Source organism: Microtus oregoni, unplaced genomic scaffold (genome assembly GCF_018167655.1).
Source record: "Microtus oregoni isolate MIOR12 unplaced genomic scaffold, Mior012 000003F_ref0000135, whole genome shotgun sequence".
Classification (NCBI taxonomy): Eukaryota; Metazoa; Chordata; class Mammalia; order Rodentia; family Cricetidae; genus Microtus; species Microtus oregoni.
In genome coordinates this window covers 34,982,801-35,007,310 of record NW_024543062.1, presented here as the reverse complement: position 1 = coordinate 35,007,310, position 24,510 = coordinate 34,982,801, and the positions used below count along the sequence as shown (strand labels likewise).

The 24,510-nt window shown below is 48.7% G+C and overlaps 1 protein-coding gene across 1 annotated transcript in view; it reads left to right on the top strand.

Annotated features, from left to right (window-relative positions):
- Ttc28 (tetratricopeptide repeat domain 28) overlaps nt 1–24,510 on the top strand; it is a 354,826-nt gene that overhangs the window by 306,124 nt on the left and 24,192 nt on the right. The window contains exon 12 of the mRNA XM_041648394.1: nt 21,232–21,372. Within this exon, the coding sequence (XP_041504328.1) occupies nt 21,232–21,372 (141 nt within the window). The remainder of the gene's footprint in view (nt 1–21,231; nt 21,373–24,510) is intronic.

Here is a 24,510-nt window from a genome sequence, read left to right as displayed (position 1 = left end):
TCACCTCTTGCCTAACAAGTAGACCAAGCAACATTGGTGCCTCTACACAAACCAGTTGCAGGCTGACATAGCCTGTCCCTGGTGCCTGGCAGATGGCAGCGCTGCATGCTGAAATAAACTGGTCTAGGCTGAGGAGGCTGAACCTGCTGCCCTTGCTGCTGATTCTCTTCTCAAGGTTGAAGACCACCTTCCTCCACGGGGCTGAGGTGAAAAAACCAGGTGACCCTGATCCACTAGAAGCCATCTTTTCTTAAAAGTTAATGCTGAGACCAGAAAGGTTCTGAGCCTTGCTTAAATGGGCCTGGCTAGAGATAAGAAAAATCACCATTTCCAAAGGGGCTACAGGTGGAGCAAGCTGAAAAGGAGCAAGGTGTGACGTGTTTGCTCAGAGTGCTGAGGTCAAACCAGCATGGCTACTGCGCATTGTTTTTCATAGTTTTGTTTTTTCTTCCTGCCTGCTTCCTCTTGCTTTGGTTCGGTGTTGAGTTTTAAGTCCTAAAGATAAAATGTTTTACACTGAATGGGGACTTTAGACTACAGTGGTATTGGATGAGAGTGGCCACCTTTAAAAGATATAGAATTCTCGTTTGAAGAGTGTCACACAGAGGGAAAGCTGGTGGGCCAGTCCCCTCGCTTGGCCTGCGTGGGCCAGTCCTCTCGCTTGGCCTGAGGTAGTGACGCTCAACACTGATCTCACTATGCAGTGAGTGGCCACAGTAACCCGCCATTCAGAAGTTGCTGGCTGGGTGATGCCTGCTCCTTTTGGGCTTCTTCTTCCTCATTGAGACCTACCTTTTCTTCTTTCCGACTAAAGAAGAGATAAATGGCCCCTATGAAGCCTTCTTTTCTCTAGACTCAGGTTCCGAACCTGCTTAGTGTGGCTGCACCCCAAGGTGGTGCGCTCTTGCCCCCAGAGCATCCAGCTGAGGCTCAGCATAATCTAGTAAGTTGTCTAGAGCCCCCCAGCTACCTGAACCATGGACCTGGAAATCAAATGTGGCTTTGAGAAACGCCCTCAAAGTCAGGTGCTGGCAGGTTGTCTTGGGGGAGGGAGCCACCTGCTCACATGCTGTTGAAGTTAAAAGAAAACCAAGTATAAAGCCTCCATCACCAACCTCCCAAATGCTGTGTCTTCTGGAAACTGGCGACTTTTGTTTTTCTTTTCTGAAACTTCTGTTTGGCCTAATAGATACATATTCTTCTGTCTCACTGACCTTAGGAGTACCGTGGAAGAAAGAAAAAATTGTGCAAGATGGGAAAATAGAGAAATATCCTGTTACTAAGCAGTCAGACACATCAGTCAGTTAAAGTATCTCAGGACAGTGACTCTGAGAATGACTTCTCATTGAGAAACGAAAGTTCTTTAGTTTGAAGAATTACTTTCAAAATGCAAATGTATTCCCCTAGATACTTCTTGAAACAAAAATATTTCCTGTGAAGTCCCAGCATCCTTTCAGCACCAGCTGCTCCCTTTCAGACATGGACGGGACCTGGGGGTCTGACACAGCTCCCTGGGCTGCCGTGCACAATTATCTTGACTATTTTGCTCAACCTTGCAACGGGCTTGTCTATGTGGATGTTTGAAAGACTGTAGCCATTTTCCAGCAGCGCAGACTTTAAGTCATTGCCCTTGTGGGCAGTAGGAGAGAGGGAGAACAAAATGTGTGGGGCACTGAGCAAGACAGGGTCCCTGACACTGAGGTCAGGGGTAGACCCCCAGTCCAAATCTTAGGGACCCTTAATCTTTTGATGGGGCACTGGCTGTGGGTGTGGGCCTGTAGGATGATCTGTCATGCTCTTTGGATCCCTGATAGTTTTCCTGTCTTTGAGAGCTCTCAAGTGTGGCCTGGGGCTGGCAGCAGTATTGACAGAGATGGAATCAGAGCTGCCATGACCCCTGGAAAACTAAGTGAGAGTAAACCAGAAGCTACATGAGGCTGGAACAGGAGATCTGTGCCCCACAGACTCATGTGTTTGAACACTGGTCCCCAAACTGGTGTCACTGTTTCAGAAGGGGGTGGAAACTTCTAGGAGATTGAGTCTCATTGGAGGAAGTGCATAACTGGAAAGCGAGCCTTGAGGTTTGGTAGTCTGACCCCACTTTGTGGCCACCCTGTTTGCTGACAGCAGATGCCACATGACTGGTGACCTCATGCACCTGTCACCATGGGTCCTACCATGATGAACTATACCAGAAGAAATTCTCCCTCTCTTAATTAAGTTTCTTGTATCAGACATTTGGTCCTAGAAACAAGAAGACTAGCAACCGAGAAGAGATAAATGCCAGCGAGGGGCAGCTAGTGGGGTGACCAGCCATCCCTGTTGGGCAAGTGCTGTGCTGGGCCACAGGAACCAAAGGGAGGCAGAGAACCGCCATCTTCGTGCTCACAGGTCAGAGGTTATGCGTGCAAGGATGTCACAGAACTCAACTGTTACATGATGGGCACCAACTTGGCCCACATCGCCTTCTCGAAATAGTCCATCTTCAGTATTCCGCATCACAGAGGACATGCGGGCAGTTCACTGGGATTGCCACTTGTTCCCACACTCACTGGCTCCTTTTCATCTCTGTATCCTGGCACTTCAGAGAGGGGAACCAGTGTGCACACTGATGTATGGGCCTTGGTTTCCTCAGAGGAGAGAGAGAAGTGGATGGCCAGGCCCAGGCCTGACTCTTGCCACCCACTAACTGCATGGCTGTCACCAGGAAGAAAGTTCTCACAGCTGTAGCAGTGATGCACACAGAAAGGAAATACACAAAGATAGACGGAGAAGTCCAGACAAACAGAGGGATAGGCCTCAGGCATTTGCTAAAGGGACCAGGACAGGGCAGTCCTGGAAACACTCACACCCGCACCTGACTGCAGAAGGAGGTGCGTAGCTGTGCACTCAGGAAAGAGCCTGTGCTTCCAGCCAGAGAACTCAGGCTCACCTTGCCCTCTTCCTACCGAGCCTGCGGTATTCCACAGGGCATGCTAGTCAAAGGAAAAGAGCGGTTTTAATGTCATACTGCATGAGCTCACTCACAGGTGAGACCTAAAGAAGCTAAACTCATGGAATAGAGCATAGGATGGTGGCTCCAGAGCTGGGCAGGGAGGGCCTGGTCATAGTGCAGAAGTTAGGTGTGAAGATCCAAGGTATAGCGTGAGACTGGTCTGGGGGACGCATTTGCTGAGACAATGAGGCCCAAGTGTCCCTGTGTTCCCACATTTTCCACACAGGTGGTAAGAATAAAGCTACCATGTACAAGTTACCAATTCATACATGTTATCAATTGTGGCAGCCATTTTATAGTATCTATGTATATCAAAGTGTCCCCACACATCTTGGATAACAGTTTCTATCTTTCCTTCAGCACTAGGCTCTGGGTACTACTTGTATGTCTGTGAGCTACCATGTGAGTCCAAAGACAAGGGTCAAATCTTAGCTAAGGGTTACGATCTAGACTGAGATGTGAGCTGCTTTCCAGGGGAACACCTCACAGTGAAGCCCATTCAGGGCCAGTGCTTGCTTTGGGAAGAAAGGGGTACTTTTTAGAGCAGTATTACAGAATTCATATGATAATACACCAATATGCCTGCAATTATAAAAGTCTTTGCAATACAAAGGATCTGGGAAAATATAACTCATTTTTTAAAAAAAAAAAAACAAAGGCAGCCAATTATTACCATCCCCAAGATGACTCAGAAGCTGGAAATCACAGGCCAGGGTTTCCCAGAAGTTATCATGACATACAAGGAACTCTGTTCACTAGCAAAATGCTAAAGGTTTCATCATAGAACCAGAAACTTTTTTGGTTGTGGGGACAAAAGAAAGGCAGACTGCCACAAGCAGAGCCTCATTTGGATGTGTCTGGAGTCTTGGAAGCTTGACTACCCTACGTTCTCCTACAAATGGACTATGAAAGCTTGTTTGGAGGTTCTAGCAGGGGAGCGCAGCTACTCGTATACCCTTGACTGAAGACCGGTCCTCCTCTATTCGGGAGGTCCTCTTCGACCAAGCATGCAGCTTCGGGAGGGATGCACATGGAGCAGTGAGGGAGGAAGGGGACACCTGCCTAGCCAGCCAGATCAGCCGAATCAACCCTGACGATCAATGGGGTGACAGATGTCGCAGCCAGATCACCCTCACATCCCCAGAAACTTTTAAAAATAACAATGAAGCTCTGTGTCTAGGAATACAGGCTCTGAGGTGAGGAGTCCAGTGAATGGGTGTTAATATGTGTAGAAATAACACAGGAACAAGCAGGTTGAGAGGCAGGTGGATGGAGCACAAATCTTCAGAGCTGAGTGTAGTAGTAGGAGCAGGGCCCCTTGTTTGTCCTGGCTGCCCTGCTAGCTTACACTCAAAATAATCACACAGAAACTGTATTCATTTAAACACTGCCTGGCCCATTATATCTAGCCTTTTTTTGGCCAACTCTCACATCTTGATCTAACCCATTTCTATTAATCTGTGTAGCACCACGAGGTCGTGGCTTACCAGGAAATATTCTAACCTATGTCTGTCTTAGGCAGGAGCTTCATGGTGTCTGCCACACTGCCTTCTTCCTCCCAGCATTCAGTTCTTTTTTCCACACCTACCTAAGCTCTTCCCTATCAAAAGACCAAGAGAGTTTCTTTATTCAGCCAATGAAAGCAACACAAATACAGAAGGACTTCCTATACCAGCTAATAAAAGAATCCAAGATGCCAGAAAATCCCAAGAACCAATAAGACAAAAAGCAGCAGCAAGCACAGTGCTTGGGCATCACAGCTACATGACTATAAGATCCTATGTGCAGCAGAGGAGGCAGGTCTGGACTGTGGTGACATTTCATTTGTATTTTAATAAATAAAGCTTGCCTGAAGATCAGAGAGTAAAACAGCCTCACTGGTCAGCCTTGCAGACCAGGCAGTGGTGACACACACCTTTAATCCCAGTAGCTACACTAGTTGCCATAGAAACTGGGCAGTGCATGCCTTTAATCCCAGCATTTGGGAGGCAGTGGCAGGAGGATCTCTAAGTTTGTGAGCCACACCGTAGAGACTGACTCTCTGTCTTTCCTCTTCCCAGAATTCTCCTAGTCTGGTTGCCCGCGTATACTTCCTGCCTGGCTACTGGCCAATCAGCTTTTTATTAAATCAGTATGAGTGACAAATCTTTACAGTGTACAAGAGCATTATCCCACAGCATTTCCCCTTTTTGAATTTTCAAAACAAGACCTGAATCTAGTCTCCTTTATTACACCAGACAGTTCTGCTGTCATTAGGGGGGTGAGGTGGAGGGCGCCTCCAGCAGAGGAAAAGACAAGTGTTAGCTCCCGTCAAACCTCCAGGAACAAAAGCAAGGGGGCTGGAGAGATGTCTAAGTGGTTAAGAGCACCAGCTGCTCTTTTAGAGGACCTAAGTTCAATTTCCAGCACCCACATGGCAGTTCATAACTGTTTGTAACTCCAGTCCCAGGGAGTCTGGCACCCTCACACAGACATGAGTGCATATAAAATAAATAAATCTTAAAAAAAAAAAAAGAACAAAATAAAGCTGCTCTTGGCCCAAGGGAAGCTGAGGTCATCAGCACCCACTCTTCTGGCTGAAGGTAAATGCCAACCAGGAGATCAAGTCTTCAGAAAAAGAATATAAAAGGAGAAGGCTAAAGGCTAGGTCTTTCTTTTCTTTTTTTTTCTGTGAAAACATGTTTTACATAAAATATATTTTGATCATGTTTTCCCTCCCCCATCTCCTCCCAGAGCCTCCCCACCCTTCTAACTCCATACCTTCTTTCTTTCTTTGTTTTTAGAAAACAAAGCAGGCAACAAAAAAGAAAAAAAACATACATATAAAAAACCCATAACCTATAAAAACCCAAAATCAGAAACCATGATATACAAACAAAAGACCAGAGCCCAGGCAAAGCAACATGAGACAAAAAGCCTACAAATACACCATTGCGTTGGTTCTGTGTTTCCATCTACTGCTCGACACAGTGAGCTGGTTTTAAGGAGAAACTGAATGTGCCTCTGTGAGGGATCTCAGCTCCAGGACCCCATCCAGCTTAGACCTGTGCATGCTGCCTGAGTCTTTGTGTGCTCAGATGTACATTGATCATTCTGATCGAGGGCTTCTTTCCTTGGTGCCCTTCATTCCTTTGGGCTCCTACAAGCTTTTGCTCTCCTCTTCCACATAGTTCCCTGAACCCTAAAGAGACTTCCCATTTAGCACTGAGTGTTTCAAAGTCTCTCATTCTCTACACACTGTGCAGCTGTGGGTCTCTGTGTTCGTTAGGAGGAGGCACTTCTGATGATGGCTGAGGAAAGTGCTGATCTGTGGGATTCACAGAACATTGCATATATATATATATATATGCATATATATATATAAAATCTGTGGGTGTGGCAGAACATTGAGATATATGTGTGTGTGTGTGTGTGTGTGTGTGTGTGTGTGTGTGTGTCAGATTTCCCTGTGGGATTCACAGAACGTTGCATATATATATATATATATTTGTGGGTGTGGCAGAACATTGAGATATATGTGTGTGTGTGTGTGTGTGTGTGTGTGTGTGTGTGTGTGTCAGATTTCCCTGTGGGATTCACAATGAAAGCATCATAAGACTAGAAAAAGGAGAGAGAGAATGTTTAAAGACCATGGCCCTGGGAGAAGCGTCACATTGTCAATCTTGTGGCCTTATGAGGATAAGAAACATTATGAACTTTAAACCAAATGTGCAACTAAGATAAAATGTAGAGAGTGTTTAAAATTTCATTCTACCAAAACCAATACTACATCAAATAGTATGTGAGTGGCCCTGGGTCAGATACAGAAATTAAAGTCCCTATCACAAGTTGTAACCCCAATAGTAAGTTCATTTAAGACCTAGGTGATTTTCTTAATGAATTCTGTAGAGTATTTCAGAAAAAGCCTGCAGGGCTGGGATCATAGCTCACAACCACTAGAGTGCTTAGCTGCTGTATAAAAAGCCCTGGGTTCAGTCTCCAGCACAGGAAAAAGAACAGTTAAACAACAATTTTTTCAAAGTCTTCCAGAAAACAGCAGAGCAGGGGCCCTTTCCACTGGTAGCATAAGATTTCCTCTGCCTCCTGCACAGCAGCATGAATGGCTGTGACGGATGCCCTATGGCCTACAACCCTGAACTACTGTCTGACCTTTAAAGTAAGAAAACTGGGACTAAAGAGATGGCTCCGTATTTAAGAGCACTGGCTTCCCTTCCAGAGGACCAGGGTTCAGTTCTCAGCATCCACACATCACAACAGTCTGTAACTTCAGTCCAGGGGACCTGATGCCATTTTCTGAACTCTACATGCAACAGGAATGTGTATAATACAGATATACATGTGGGCAAAACACCCATACACAAACGTGATAACAATAATAACAGCAACAGCAATAGTACTGACCCTTAACCCAGAATATCTAACATAGTCTTGATAAAGAAAAATCCCATTGGCAAACACATAAGACCTGATTCCAGGCCTTATTAAAGCCATGATAATCATGGCTAATTGCCTGGCATCCAACATTTGAGAAAATTAGGACAGGAGAACTAAGAGTTTCAGGCCTACCTGGGCTCCACAGTGAGGAACAAATGGCTAATAGTGTGATCCATGCATCTCAAGTGACTGACACCGGAGCAGAATGGGAGCCAAGAAACAGCTCCCACTTATACTGTTATTTGACTCTGACAGAGAGATCCCACAATATAATGGGAAGAGACGGTCTCTCCAAAAATGGCGTGTATTTTCTGAGCTGCAGCTGGGAAAACACAGGAAACAACAGCCATTGCTGTACAGTGTGAGGAGCCACTGAGTATCTTCCTGAGCTAAGGCGACAGGTGACAGGAAACAATAGCCGTAGCTGCATAGCAGTGAGAGGAGCCACCGGATGTCTTCCTGAGTTAGGGCTACAGGAAACAACAGCCACAAAATGAACAAAACTATATTAGGCTTCTCATGCACACTGCCACTCATCAGAACACATGAAGGAAATGAGCAGGGGAGGCACCTCATGTGGCTGACAAAGGACTCAAAATAGTCAAAGAAACTTATGACTCAAAAAATACAAATAGCTGAATTAAAAAATGTGATGAATTGTAAACAGAGTTTAAAAAAATAATTCGGTAATAGATACATCAAAAATATTTCATATCATTAGTCATTTAGAAAGTATGGCTTAAACCATAAGGAACTCCTAGGAGGGATAAAATGGGGAAAACTGAATTCATGGATGCTGGGGAAAGTAGAGAGAGAAGATGGTTTATGTACTGTTGGTGACTGTAGCCCTCACCAAGAGCATGGGATTCCACTGTGGGCATGGGATTCCACCATGGCCCTCACCAAGGGCATGGGATTCCACCATGACCCTCACCAAGGGCATGGGATTCCACCATGGCCCTCACCATGGGCATGGGATTCCACTGTGGCCCTCACCGTGGGCATGGGATTTCACTGTGGCCCTCACTGTGGGCATGGGATTCCACCATGGCCCTCACCAAGGGCATGGGATTCCACCATGACCCTCACCAAGGGCATGGGATTCCACCATGGCCCTCACCATGGGCATGGGATTCCACTGTGGCCCTCACCGTGGGCATAGGATTTCACCGTGGTCCTCACTGTGGGCATGGGATTCCACCATGACCCTCACCGTGGGCATGGGATTCCACCATGGCCCTCACCGTGGGCATGGGATTCCACCATGGCCCTCACCATGGGCATGGGATTCCACCATGGCCCTCACTGTGAGCATCGGATTCCACCATGGCCCTCACCGTGGGCATGGGATTCCACCATGGCCCTCACTGTGAGCATCGGATTCCACCATGGCCCTCACTGTGGGCACGTCATTTCACTGTGAGCCATGTGCCTGGAAGAAAGGAAAGCATGGGATGACGGGGACTTCTACAAGAACCATAGTTTCATGCCTAGTGCTGCTGTGAGCCAGTAACCCGGCTGCTCTGCATGTTGTGGCCCTCTGCAGTAAAGCATATGAACTAAATACCAACATCACACAGGAAGCCCAGAAAGCCTGTGGTGAGGGAAAGCAGGTCACGGGAAGGGCAGACGCTATGCAACTCTGATCATGTACCTTCTGTGTAGAAGGAGACTGCTTGTTGGTTCCCTGCTACCCAGACCCGAAATAATCACACAGAAACTATATTAATTAAAACACTGTTTGGCCTATTAGATAAGGCTTCTTAACTCTTACGTCTTAAATTAACCTATTCCGATTATTTTGTATTTTACCACAAGGCTGAAAACAATGGAGGGGGGTCATTGTAATGGGTTTGCCAGCCGCAAGCAGGCTGCGAGTCCCCAACAGCTTGCTGTGGGTCTGAAAGCAGCCAGTCCCAAGCAGGGACGGTGCACTAGACCATGCGGCAGATCTCCAGGTCTCCATGTGACCACGGTGGGCAAGAGACGGATAGACCCACCATGCAGAGTGAAGTTGGATATTTATTCAGGGGGTTATGGACATGGCACCAATGAAATGGATTTGCTGTGAGTCCCCAGCAGCTTGCTACGGGGTCGAGACCACACGGCAGGTCCCCAAACGAACGTGGCTGGTCCCCAGCCATGTGGCAGCCGGCTGGTCCCCGGCGGTGGGTGAGAGAGACGGATAGGCACACCATGCAGAGTGAGATTGTTTATTTATTCAGGGGGTTATGGAGGGAGAAGGAGAGAAGAGCAGAGAGGGTGGGGAGAGAAGAGAGAGACAGAAGCAGGGGAAGGGGAGAAGTGGGGAGAGAGACAGAAGCTGCCTCTCCGAAAGGAAGACAGAAAAGAGAGAGAGCTCAGGCCAGAAGCTGAAGATCAGCCTGGATGGGGGAGGGAGTGGGTATGGCTTGTCTCTTAAAGAGATGGAACAATCATTACAGTCATGAAGGAACTTTATATATATATATATATATATATATATATATTGCTTTCCATATCTTTACAGGGTCCCTGTCCAAGTCAATATTTATATTAAGATTTGTGAAGCTCATTTTGTGTACGTATACATATTTTATATTAAAAGCATATCGATATTTTATATTAAAAGTATTATTTTCCAGGCAATAATATGCCTTGTGAAGTATTTGAAAGCACTTTACTGTAATTTACTGTATATCATTAAACTGTATACTGGGAATAACTACCAGGAGGCAAAAGTAATGTCCAGTAGGACCTGGTAAGACAGACACATGCCAAGTAAATAGTCTGACAGATGGTCCTCCTCCTACAGACTCCTGCGGGGCTCCTGCGGGACTCCTGGGCTACTCCTGGGGGACTCCTGGGGGACTCCTGGGCGACTCCTGAGGGATTCATACAGACTGATGGCAGTGAGAGGGAAGGGGGCTATGGAAAAAGTACGAAACCTAAAGCACATCTTAGAACCACTAGTTTCTACCTGTGTGGCATGGAACAAGTTGCAAGTTGCCCATCAATCCCCTGTTCTCCTTCACCAGTGAGGACAATCATCCTCACCTCATAATGTGGTCAGGAATCATAAGGCCAGTCCTTACCTACAGGGTGTGCTAATCAGAGGTTGGCTTTCCTCCCCCATCCACTCCCCTGATCCTTGGGATCCTCAGCAAGTGCCTCTTCTGTTGTCCTTCCAGGGACCTCCAGCACGGGGCCCTGTCTATGCCTATGTCTTTCCTTACAGTATTCTTGTTTCAGATTAGTCCACCTTGCCTCTTGTAAACACTCTACTGAGAAGCCTTCCCTGCTGCCTCCCACTGTCTCTCTAGGTGTTGTCCCCAGGAGCAGAGCTGTGGGATTGTTTTGTGTCTGCCAATGGGTGGGCATCATCAGCTCTTCCTGTCTTTTCATTCAGTGAGCCTGTGAAGCCCTGGCTGAATCCTCGCTCCACCTCCTGCTTTGGTTCTGCTCAGCAGTATGCTCATCTCCACAAACGTGCGCCAGCAGGAGCCTGGCCGGGCTCTGCCACAGATGAGGCCACAGAAGCACACTGGATTCAAAGACAGGGAAACTCTCTTTCAGCTATTTTCTTTACACTGTGGACTCCATTTGAGAGCTGGAAGGGATCTGAGATTTTATGTGATTAAACCCTGAAATGTTGGCCATTCAGTAGGAGGACTGAATTTTCAAAACTGCTTGGGATTAGCAAGGGAATCTCTCTGTATGGAGGAGGTACCCAAAGAACTGTTATTGGTGGGGGACATGTGGGTTGTCTAAAGAGAGGGCAGAACAATCCAGTGGTGTAGGATGACAGAACTAGTGACTGGGGTGGCGGTGCTGGCGGGGAGTCCACCAAGATACTGGCTGCACATCAGGGTTATCACATGGTGGAAAGGGGAAAAACGGCGGGATGAGAGCCATTCCCAGTCCATCCTTCCCCTTGATCTCATCCTCACCCCTCTGTTTTTTCATCTGGGCTGTGACTCAAATGCGAAAATCAAATCCAAATGCCACGCTTGGCGCTCTCCGCTGCAGCCCAGAAACGCTGGCTTTGCATCTTGTGTGTGGCGTACATAGCAGCCAGCTGAGATGGCCTCAGACCTGGGGGAACCTTTGGCACAACCTCAGCCTAATATTTGCATGTCTTCAAGTCAGTGCAGGCTCACTGAAAGGCCTCATCTCAATAAGCAATCTCTCCCAGCTCCGTTCCTTAGTTCACGCGTATCAGAAAAGTGCTCCAGCCAGCCTCTGACAACTGCACATCAGCGTGCATTCACACTTAAGAGAGGGATTGTTATTGAGTGCCTCAAACCTGAAAGCAAGTGCATCCTGCAGCAGGCTAGATCCTGTGCTGAGGAACCCCAGTGTGCAGCTGCTCAGAGCAAACACATCTTTCCAGAGCATTGTGCTCCTTCCTTTCCCAGGCATTGTTGACCTATCCTTTCTTCTCTCTAATCATTGAAAGGGAGATGATGCGGCAGGGCTTCGAGAGGCAGACGCGGGAGGATCAGGAGTTTGATGCTAGCCTGAGTTATAAAGAGTCCATCTTGGGGGTGGGGGAGCAAAGAGAGGTAAGCTTTCTTTCTTTCTTTCTTTCTTTCTTTCTTTCTTTACTTATTTATTTACTAAAGATTTCTGCCTCCTTCCCGCCACCGCCTCCCATTTCCCTCCCCCTCCCCCGATCAAGTCCCCCTCCCTCATCAGCCCCAAGAGCAATCAGGGTTCCCTGACCTGTGGGAAGTTCAAGGACCACCCACCTCCATCCAGGTCTAGTAAGGTGAGCATCCAAACTGCCTAGGCTCCCCCAAAGCCAGTATGTGCAGTAGGATCAAAAACCCATTGCCATTGTTCTTGAGTTCTCAGTAGTGAGAGGTAAGATCTCAATTGCCCTATGACTAGCCATTGCCCAGCACCCATGGGCCCAGAAATATTGGTGGTGGGAATTCATGGCCCGGGGGTGAGGAGGTGCTGCAGTTGTTCCTCTAGCATTGCTTTGCGATTCGTGCAACAAAAATAACTCCAGAAATCCAAGCTGTTCATGCCCTTGCTCTTTGGATTAATTTTCCAACATTCTGCCCCCAGTGGAGGTTTGTCTCTCTCAGTGCAAAAGGATGCAAAGTCCCCAACCCTGAACCATCCCAAAGGGAAAATACTTTTTTTTATTTGGTTTTGTAACAGCCACTATCCAATTATGCTTCTTTAAGCATGAAAACAACAACCAAAAAAAAAATGCAGAGCCCTGGTAGAATAATTTGGATGCAAAGGAATTCACAGAGCTAGAACCAACAAGAGAATCCAGGCCACCGTGTTTCTAGTAGAGACAGCACGCATGGCTTCTGCCCCTTGGGACTCACCGGAGACCACTTTTCAAGCCCCACAAAGCAGAAGCTGGCTTTGCAGTATGGCTGTCGTTCGGATGCATCTGTGAGCACTGCAGACAGCCTCTCAAGCAGGTCCCTTGCCTCTTCTGCTGTAAACCCAGAAACAAATATTTAGCTGGCTGCAGAGAGCCATCCACATGAGTGCTGTCCCCTTGGGGGTCTTCTGAACACAGCGCCTGGCTGGGCCTTTCACGTGACACAGGACATATAATATATTTATGTCTTGTGTAACCATAGAAACCTGTTGTATTGGGGAAGATGCTCCAATTCTGCTTCTCTCCAGAAAGATGAATAAAGCCACAGGGCAGCTGTTTCAGGCTGCAGGCAGCATTTACTAGTGTAGGCATTTGAGGACATTAACAAAGTATCCAATAGACATAAGAAGGTAAAAACTACTCTGTTATTTTAGACACTCAAAGCCAAGTCATCGTTTTCTTGTATTACCCACTCAATCTGTTCTTCACTAATTACCCTGAGGACAGTGGTCTTGTTTGTGGGAGAGCCCTTTCTTTAGGGAGTCCCTGGCATAAGGTAAATAAATATACATTTGCTGTACAACTGTACTATTGTTGGCTCTACAATAGGGCAGAAAACAGTGCCGCCATTGAGAAGGGTGGGAAATGATGCCAGTTTAACCAGGGCTCTTCCACTCCCTGGGATATAATGGGAAGATTTGCCTTCCTGGTCCCTGTGAGGAAGGCAGTAATTTAGGGGAGGGGCCCAGCCCACAGTAGCAGTGGCCCTGGCTGCCAGCCCTGGCCCTACTCATTTCCCTCTTCCAAGTTCGATGCAGGAGCCCTGTGAGTGTCTTAATGCCCGCCGAAGCTTGCTTTGTTTAGCACATCTATGGTATCTCAACTCATCAAAGGCTTCACAAATATTTATTAATTGTAAAACCCCCAAGGGAGCTAAGGAATACAAACTCTATCTCTTTCCCAATTAATTCTGCACCTTTCCATTCGGCAAATATGTATGTTTTGTGGCTCTCAATAGAGCAAGGAGCCCCTTGGCTCTTTTGTCTGTAAGTGGATTGTTGTTGTTGGGGTGTGTGTGTGTGTGTGTGTGTGTGTATTGTTTAAAGGAAGTATCCATGAAAGCTCCCAGCGCACCTGATAGATGATTGGGCGACATCTGCTGGATGGCAATAGAATCAGGCATGTCCACCAAACCAAAAGCCATGCCCTTACCTTGCCCCAGGCCCTAAGTTAATCCTAAATCCACAGGGCCCTGTGGACTGTGGGTGGTAGGTATAATCATAGCTGTGCAGGCAAGGCGTTTTCATTTATTGTTATTATTTTCTTTATTATTGTTATTTAAATGGCAGTATTAGAATGCAGAGGATGTTTCCTGCCAGCTAATAACCATTTAAGCTACATTTGGGGGCTTTCATGACTTGACAACAGCTTCTCAAAATCTTGGGCTATTAAACCCCCTACTGGGCTAATGTGGCAGAAAAAGACAAGAAGGGCACCAGCCAGAAGCCTTTGTGCAGCACTGCCTGCCCAGCATCTGGAGGAGGGCGGAGAAGCAGGTCCTTTCAGAAGCCAATTAGAGGAGAGAGGCGAGCACCCCTCCCTGCCAGCCCCAAGCAAACTCTGCACTGCCTTCAGGAAACTGCCCCTACCCAAAGCTACCCAAAGCTCAGCAGAGACAGAAGGGTGCAGCAACTTTTCCAGTTCCCTCCCAAGGAGGAGTACGGACCACATGTCCCCAGACTTTTCTTTCCCAGTGTGGATATCCTACTAACAATTCCAAGGAAGATCTAGGAATGGCCAATGACTCTGAAGGTCACACGGCTTCCATAGAGACTGTATCTTCTATACCTAACAGTCTCATTTTCAGACCAAGTAGACGTGGTCTGGTCACATGACCTTGTACAGAAATTTAAAGGTGAGCTGTTTTCTGAGATTTAGAGAATTCTAAACAAAGCTGCCATATGCCGCTCAGTTCGGTTGCAGCTGTCCAGTATGTTACAGCAGTATTTGACCGGGACGTACAGGGCGCTGTCTAGAGCAGCTCCAAGCGCCCTGCCCCGTGTGCTGCTGTGCTGAGCTGTGGCGCTCCTTTTATAAGTTCACAGTATGCACTTGGCTGTGCCTCCCTGCTTACCCAAGCATCCTTCTCACTCATCAGGAGCCATTCGGCTTTTTACTGTGACTTTCTTCTGGGCAGTTATAGAACAGAAGGCCTGGAGCAGACTCCAGCACCCCACCCAGGTGTAAAGCCCCTAAGTAACACATAGAAGCATCCTGCATATCTGCTCCTTCCAATGCCTGCTTGATGCTTCGTGAATGAGGGTGCTGGGCCTCGTGGGAACTCAGAAGACCATTGTATATCTGCTCCTTCCAATGCCTGCTTGATGCTTCGTGAATGAGGGTGCTGGGCCTCATGGGAACTCAGACCATTATAGTTACAGTGACTCTTCTGTACTTTGCAGAAGGACAAAATCAAATGAAGATGAATCCATACACAGGGAATAGTGAGGGGCCTGGTCCTGCTGAGAGCTGAGGGGATGGGGCAGGTGTCTGGTGAGCTTGGAGCTTCTAGCCTGAGTGATCTCAGGTCAGCATCTGTGCCTCTCTGAGGGTGGAGGGTGCCTTAGGAAGGCTGGCTCTAGAAACTTACCATTCTTTGGCTGCTTTGCCATGAACAGGCTACCCATGGTAAGGGGGGTAAGGTGTTCTCTTGGCTTTTGCCACAGGCTTAACAACAGCAAGCAAGGAGGCCTTGATGACCAGCAGCCGAGCTCAGCTGTTACTAACTACCCACAATTCCTTTGAACTGGGAATTGGAGCTTATGGGCTATGAGGCCCAGAGCTGCTAACCTGGAGGGGTACCTGATGGTCCTGATGCACACATATGCACACCCACCTTTCCTTCCACTGTGATGTGATGTGGAGCCATCCCAAACCCTTACAATTTCCAAACAAAGCAGAGAAAGGAAAAGCCAGTGCCGTGGACTTGAGGCATGCACAGCATTCCAGAAACCTGACTCCAAGCCAAATCTGTAAAAACAAGTGAAGGTCATTTTCCAGGGAGCCACCTCACAGCAAGCTCCTTCCAGGTTCCACTGAGGAGCTGGAAGGAAGGGATCCTGGAATTGCTGTGAAACCAGTAGACCAAAGTGGTTCTCCTGGGGTGTGAAGGCTCCCTCTGTGGTTGAGTTTTCATAGTTGTGTTGATCGCACAATGCTGGGCAGTGTGTGTGTCCCATGCACAGGTAGTGAGATTTAGGAGAGACCCTTACAAGTCTATGTAGCTACCCGGCCTCCAGAGCTGAGTGACCCAGAGCCCCTGTCGCCACACCTAGCCTTTCAGCCAAGGCAGAAGTGAGAACTCCCCGGCTCACTCATGAGCTCTGTGAGCAGGACCAGAGCTGACAAGCCGTGCCCTAGAGCAAATTTGTCCATGACATGGAGAGTTGATGGCTTAGGCAGAACAGGCTTCTCCAGGCAACAGTGGAAGTGATATCGGAAAACTATGTTGGCACTATAGTAAGGAGGGGGGGTCACGTGACTGAAGTGCCGGCTCAGTGGGGGATGGGGGAGAGACTGGCAACAGGAAAGGGTTTCTCAGTGAGCAGCAACAGAAATTCATTCAAAATCAAAAACCTTGCGCGTCTGAGCTCTGCCAGAGCTCACTCGCCTGTATTGCATCACATGACTTCACTGCTGATTTGGTCCTGAGCACAACACACACCGCACATGCCATCACACAGCGGGGTGGGGTCCCTCATTGGCCTGGCCTCTGGTGAGCAGAGGTGAGTGGACTGGGAGACCCCTGTAGGGTCAATCTCCAAGGCACCCCACCCACCTCCCAGAGGGTGGGGCAGTGGCGGGCTGTGGTAGCACTCATCAAAGTAGTCTCTCTGTGTCTTTACTCCCTCTGCTCTGGCCAGAAGTCCAGGACAGTACTCGGAGCCTTTTCCTGTATTCACCTGTAGGGAGTGTTGGCATTCCATATTCTGCTTAAATGGTTTGTGCACACACACATCCCTCTTGTGTGGGCTGTGACTCACCCAGGATATCAGTGCTTGTTTACTCTGTGGAAGTGGGGGAGGGTCCTTGGTGTCTTCCCTTGCCCACCTCTGCAGTCAGTCTTAGGTGATCACCATAGGAACCAGAAGACAGTAAGTGCAGGAGATTAGATGACTTTACTGTTTATCTGACTATCAGCATTTTCACCAAGGGATGCATGTACAGCTGGAAGAGATAAAAACTCCAGGAGGGACTCACAGTGACAACACAGGGACAACTATTATGTTCGTAGTATGCCTTCTGTTGCAGACTCTAACGTACGCGCCTGCATGACACAACAGTCTCTGAGTGGGGCAGCAGATGTGCGCAGACGTGCACAGGCATCTGATTCCTTTACAGTCCTCACCAGGACAACAGAGTGGGAAACAAAAATGTCCCTTCAGGGTACTTCCCACCTGCCAGATGCTGTGCCCACACTGACTATGGTTAACCTGGTTCACCTGCTGGCCTTATGTCCCAGAGTAGCATCTAGAAGGGTGGAATTCCATCCTCCCAGGCTTTAGGGCTTTCCATTCCAGTTGCATTCACAGGGACTGCATTGGGCTCTATCCACATCAAACATCAATTCAGAGGACATAAAAGCTATGTGTCAGGGAGAATGCTATTGCCAACATGCTCCCAGCAAAGACTAAAAAATAAGACACCAAGAAATGAGGCTTCAGCCCAATTACAGCTTTCTATGTTCCTGCCAGCTGGTCATGGCCACTGTTTTCCCAAAAGCCGAGAAGCTGGGCAACACTGTGAGCTTCTCCTCAGTACAAGCTAGGCCATTCCCGGCCAAGAGAGGCTTGCAGAGCTCCAGGGTTCAAGGGACTTTCTGTAACAGAGAAAATACATAGCTCAATAAAAACAGTTTTTAAAAAGTCATGTAATTAGTAAAAAGCTTTAAAAAGCATTTTGAAAGATAAGTTTTATTCTTTTATCAGTTTAAACACAAGTCAGAATGTATTGATCGTGTGTGTGTGTGCGCGCGCGCGCGCGCGTGCGCACGCGTGCACGCGCATGAGAGGGTGTGGGGAGAGGTTGTGGAGGGAAGGAGAGAGATGCAGTCATTTCCCTTCACACAACCAGATTCTAGAGGGTTCAGAGAGCAGCCACTTCAGGAGTACGTGAAGCAGAAGCCTTTCCCCGGAGATCTGGGGAGAGGGCGTGTCTAGCAACTGGATTTCTGAGGGCTAGACTGTGAACAAAGAGGGTTTGGACCAGCAGATTCGACATCAGAGTCATGTATGACTGTAAGGTCTGGATGTGATATTTGCTGAGGAGAGCAGCCTGTATCTGGGGAGTCCCCACATCTTCTGTGTACGTGCGTGTACTTTCTCTCTTGAGTTTTCTGGTCTCAACAGTATCATAACTACTGGTTATGGTATTACCAGCTTTGGGCACCAAAGCCACACAAGGTACTGGGGACACTTCCTTACCCCACACCAGTTTTCTCCAAAGCTTAAATAGAAAAGGTATTTTCTAGCAATGTTAAGGGGCAGGACTCAGTGAACTGCAGCTTGACTTGGCAATGTCAGAGGAAAGCAGGGTTCCATGGGCAGGGTCATCCATCACTCAGCTGCTCCCTTTGTCAGTTATAGTTCTCAGCTTCAGAGCAGGACGGTGGCCACCTTCTGAGGTGCTGTGCTTACACACAGTCTGGAGTCAGCCTCAGGAAGCCGCATTCAGATTTCCCTGAACACAGATGTTAAAAGGAACATGTTTATGATCAGGTGTCAACCGCCACTGCTTGCTTTCTCCAGCATGATGTTCGCTGAGACTCTCAGAAGGAAGGCCAGACTCTCCCCATATTAACTGTCTGCTAAGATTAACCATAAAGAGCAGAGGGCTGGCCTGTTGCCCAGGAGAGCTCTCCAGATGCTCAACTTCTTCCGTTTCTTGCACTCTTCTGAGTGGCTTCTGGGGACATGGTTTCTCAGCTGTTGGCAGGACTGTGAGAATCCCAGGAAAAGTGAAGGTATTTGGCCCTGAGGGCAGGCAGTGGTGTCAGAGGCACTGAACATGAGCAGTGGCCATTCAGTGAGAAGAGCTTTTTCTTGAAAGAACTATACTGTGATCATGGGGCTCAACATGTCGGAGGCTGCCTCTCCGCCTGCATACAGGGACTGAAGGCCGGCTTCTTGATGTCCTTTCCAGCTTAGGACTGTAAGTCGGTTTGCTGCAAGTGACCGCTCACTGGCACAAGAGAAGCTTTGAGGCAGGAATTAGAATGAGCTAGGGAGAGATGCTCTGACATAAACAATGGCATGCCTGTGTAGAACCCCTGCCCAACTGATGAACACGTGCTTCTGGAGCCTCTGCCAACCCGTCTGCCCCTAGAGCAGGATGAACCCTAGCAGCTCCACAGCAATGATTCGTGCCTGTCTCTTTGGGGGTTGCCACAATGAGCGTTTGGAGCCCAGCTCTGGCCAGGGTGGCTTATCTTTGACAGTATCAGTCTAGGCTCTGGCACAGCTGGAGCAGGGACAGACTGGCTATCTGGGCACCTTGGGGAGGCTGCTATTGACTCTGGATTGCTCTCTCCCACCCTTCTAGTTCTTACCAGGGTACCAGTTTATGCTATGACCTTTGCCCTCTGTCCTTCATAGCTAGGTAAGCTAAACGTCTGCTAGCCCCACGATAGGCAGCAAGAACAGGGCCCTCACCATCCCTTGGGAGCCCATGAATAAAGAATGCCAGGGCAAGAAATTCAAGCTAGAATTCTTAGGCAATAAGACTCACAAAGGGAAAAAAAGTGTGGTGCTCAAGGAAATTAGTGAGTAGGGCCAGAGCTTGTTAGACAGACAGAGAGTAATAACTGCAGGGTACAGGGGAGAGAGGCTGGCCATGGTGCCCACGACATAGTTGACCAGGGTGTCTCCTTTCCACTGCTCCTGCCAGATCCTGGTTTCCCTCATCCTGAGGCCTTGATATCTTCCCTAATAAGCTGTAACTAGCTGTGCCTGCAACACCAGCTCTTCTTGATGGTCCTGCTGCTCCTGTTATGGCCATCAGAAGACTGACCAAAACCAGGCCTAGTCAGTGCCAAAGGCCTTCTGCAGAGCACCTGTGCAGATACTGCATGCTTGCTGGCACACTCCCTTCTCACTCCTACCCTAGCTGTTCCTACAGTGTTCACTGTTATAATTTACAATCCATATACAGAGGATCATGACCATCCAGCCCCTTCTCTAAAGCTTCTCCAGGGCAGTGGTTGTATTTAGTCAGAGCAACCCCAGTTAAGGATCTGATATACAACAGTTGCAGAACAGGAAAAAGAATTCTGTTAATTAAGGATCTTTTTTGTTTGTTTGTTTTTTGAGACATAGTTTCTTTATATAGCCCTGTCTATCCCGGAACCTGCTCTGTAGAACAGGCTGGCCTCAAACTCAAAGATCCACCTGCCAGATTAGGGTCTTAGCAGGTCAAAGGAGGCCTAGAACTCATGATTTTCCTGCTTTGACATCTCAAGCACTGAGATTATAGGCATGCCCCAGCACATCTGGTTCACGACTGGCCCAGTTGCCTAATGGCCAATGAATGAGTATACTAAGTATCACTTACTGTTCTTAACCTCAGTCAGTCCTGGATAATAGCAGGATTTAGTCTGCTTTTTCAGTTTGCTGGGGTAAGGAATAGAAGACTACTCTGTCACTTGAACATGGATAGTTTGAGCTTTAGAAGCTGTGTAAAGTCATACAGGGATCACAGCATAGGGACTGGCTAGGAAGAAGTAAGCGGTCCCTCTGGAGACTGAACCCTCACCGCATGAGCCCCGAGGTCTCACTCTGGCTACTTCCAGATATGAATGTGACTGTTGTGGAAATGAACCTTTGTCCAAGAGACCACAGGTGAAGGAGGAGGGGTATGGTGATGTGTGGGCACCATCTTTATCTCTCTGTAGAGTGTGCAGCGTGCACACTAAACAAGCCTCTAGTCGTTTTATTCACAAACAAGGGTGCTGATGGACATTTCTGTTTATTTAGAATGTGTCATGAGGTGTCCATTAAAATCTGCATGGGGGAGACATATGAATTCAAAACTTCTCACATCTTCATTCCCCACCTTGGGGAGGGGAGGGGCTCAAGGAGCCTGTACCATCCATCAAAACCACTCATGAGCCTGTCTCCTCATCTGGAAATGAGGAGGCTGTGCTCTGGGCCTAACATCATGCCTAGTGTAGTGTATGTGATTAGCAAACGTTTCTAGAATGGACTAGAATACAGCCTGTGCTGGGGGTGCCTCCAGGCATACGCTAAATGCCGGGGCACACGCTGTTCACACATGGCTCCATCTGTCCAGCTCACAGCTGTGTGAGGCAGCGGGCACCAGCGAGTCAGTGTGGAAGGCAGTAGGGGGCCCTTGGTGCTGGAGGCCAACTCCACAGCATGTGTCCTTTTCCTGAGGGCTCTCTGATGTTTTCGCACAGGGCCTGTGCCAGCAGTGAGACAGAAAGCGAAGCTGGAGACGTCATGGAGCAGCAGCTGGAGGAGATGAACAACCAGCTTAACTGGGCGACCGACCCCACGGGCTTCCTGAGGATGGTACGACACAGTAACCTCCTGCACAGGTATGGCCACAGCCACGCAACACGGGGTGCTCCCTACACCCCGTCGCAGGGCATAGAGCTCTGGTGGTGTCAGGTAGCTGTAGAGGCAAGCCTGTTCTTCGTCTTGGCACTAATAGTTCAAATAGAGGTGGGCAGGCTTTCCACCATCCTTTTTTGATATGATGGAGCCTAGGGATGTTCTGCTGTCATGCCAGCTCTGAGCTGCCTCTCCAGCCTCAGGAAGATAAGCGGTTCTCACCTCTCTGCCAGCTTCTCACAGGCCTGCAACTCAGGAGGCTGAAAAGAGCCCAGAAGCCAGTGGAGTAGGAGTGAGCAGCGGCCCAGAATGAGCTTGTCCACATCAAGCCTTCCTGGCCCCAGTTCCCCGTCACTTCACAAATGGGTGGGTCATGGTGAAACTGCAACGCCTGTGTGCCTAGGTTAGCCGTATTTTATAGTGGTGTTTGTGGTGGCAGGACTGGTGGTGGTGGTGGTGGTGGTGGTGGTGGTGGTGGTGATGATGGTGGTGGTGGTGGTGGTGATGGTGATGGTGGTGGTGATGGTGATGATGGTGGTGGTGGTGGTGGTGATGATGGTGGTGGTGGTGGTGATGGTGATGATGGTGGTGGTGGTGGTGGTGATGGTGATGGTGGTGGTGGTGGTGGTGGTGGTGATGCTGGTGATGGTGATGGTGGTGATGGTGATGGTGTTGGTGGTGGTGGTGGTGGTGGTGGTGGTGGTGGCGGCAGGACTGGTGGTGGTGGTGGTGATGGTGGTTGCTGTAATGGTTATGATGGTGGTAGTGCTTGTGTTGGTGTTGATAGTTTTGGTGGTAGTTCTGGTAGTGTTTTAGTGCTTGTGGTGGTAGCAGTGGTTGTGGTAGTGGTTTTGATGGTGGTAATGGTACTAGTGATGGTAGCAGTAGTGTTGATCTAGTGGGGGGTGCTAGTGATCATGGTGCTGGTGGTGATAGTGGTAATTGTACTGGCGGTGAATATGGTGGTAGTAGTGGAAGTGGCTGAGGTGGTATCATAATTTATAGTTCCTGTCTTCAAGGACTTCAGGCTACCTCAGGGCTACAGGGGCACTGGACTGGGTGGGTGGCCCCGCTTGGCAGCCCTACTGTGTGGCCACTGTTACCTTGTTTGCTGCAGCCTGGTTTCCTGTCATTGTGTTATCATGGAGACAAAAGTATATTTGCCTTCCCAGGGCCCAGAAACCTTGGGGAAAAAGCCAAAGTCTGGAGGGTGAAGCTGGTGCTGCCTCTTTCTGCCCTTACATGCAAGGCCCTCCTAGCCCTCTGCCATGCACGGAGGAGTGGGATTACTCTAGGCTTGTGATCTAGTACAAAGAGCCCACAACTTGACTCAGGCCTCACTGGGGTGAAGTGGTGTTACACTGAGAAGTCAGCTTCCCCAGTCCTAACATAGGGATAGACTCTAGCTCCCTTCAGTATGGCAATTAAGGACCTAGTTTGACGTAGCTGGCTTTCAGACACATGGACAGTGTTGCAGAGATAGCGGCTTTCTTGCCACGCAAGAGTGAGGCTGAGAGGCTTCTGAAAATGTGGAGATGACTTTGAAAGGATTGGAAGTGACTTGTACTTGTGCAGTGCACCTGCATCAGGTGCTAGCCACTGTCGCGTGCAGCCCTGGTCCTTTTTCTCCCAGCACCATGCATGTGAGAGCCGCCAAGGGGGAACATCTCCCTCCAGCACTCCTGTATTCAGGAGCTGCTGCACCCAGGGGCTGGGATGTGTCCACAGCCATCAATTTTGGAAAAAGGGTTTATGTCCGGAGAGGCTCAGAGACAGAGCCTCGATATTATGTGGTGCTTGCTGATTCATTCAGACAGCATGGTGCTCCCCAAAGGAGGTGTGTCCCTGGTGACCCAGTGGGAGGCAGTAGGCACTGGCACCTTGGTTATCTGTCTCTCTGCACTAGGTCCCTTGACAAGGTCCAATCAGGATCAGACACCCCACTTCAAGGGGAGCCCAGAAGTTTGCCGACCTTTCATTCCCTCTTCTGACTGAGACCAACCCATGCCCCTTCAGGAACCTGGCCCGTAGGTAGACATAGTAGTGACCACTCAGTACCCCCACCAGTCCTGACAGTGCTGGGATGGCGCCCACCCCCAAGTCCACGTGTGCCTGGGCAAGGCAGGAGAGATTGGCTTTCTCTAGGTTCCTGGCTTCCCTCCAGGCAGGTGGGAAATTAAGAAACAGCTGTCAGAAGCCACTTGCAAAAAGACCCATCAGGCAGTGACATGCTTATTCTGAAGAACAGGATACCACAGGCCACCTAAATTCCAGCCGTGCTGCTTGTATTAAATGTGAAATCTCTCACAGGCAGTGTTTCTTCACTACTTTTTAATTCACATTCTTGTTCAAAACATGCTAATCCCCAGATTAGGAGATGAGAGCAGGCTGAGGAGTAGGCCCAGCCCAGCAGGCCCTCACGCTTCCTGTCTGACGCCCTGGCCTCATTTCGACCTCCCAGGCAGGAATCTGACAATGACTAGAGATTGAGTGGAGGAGAGTGAGAGCCGGAGAGCTTCCCAAGTCTCGCTGTTACGCCACTCTTATGCTCTGCACGTGGTGGGCTGCACCAGTGCTTCATGAGCTCTGTGGAGGGCATGTGACAGGTGCTTACATCACACTTCGGGACAGTAGCAAAATTAGTTATAAAGCAGCAATGAAATAATTTTATGGTTGGGGTCACCATAACATGAGAAACTATGTTAAAGGGTCGCCGCATTAGGAAGGTTGAGAACCAGCTGCAGGCTAAGATCCACACCCCACTGGTCCTCACTCTGAATACCCTCACCCCACAGTTCGTAGGGGACTGCTATGATGTGACCCTGGAAAGGGGCCTTGCTAGATGTCTGGGTCTCCCAACAGATTGGTGGTAAGATGGGGTTCGTCTCTCACCCCACCCTGAGGCAGGTGGGTGGTCACCTAACCTTTACTCAAATTCTTTACTCTCTTGCAGGATGGTCAGTGTGTCACCTGCCATCTTTCCTACTCTCTCCCCCTCTCTCCATAGTCTGTCCCCTCTGTATGACCCACAAGATTCCTGGGCCTATCTTAACTGCCTTCCCTAGAAGCCTCTGCCTAGCACTGGGACATGGCCAAATGAGGCTCTCCTGTGATGAAGGTCA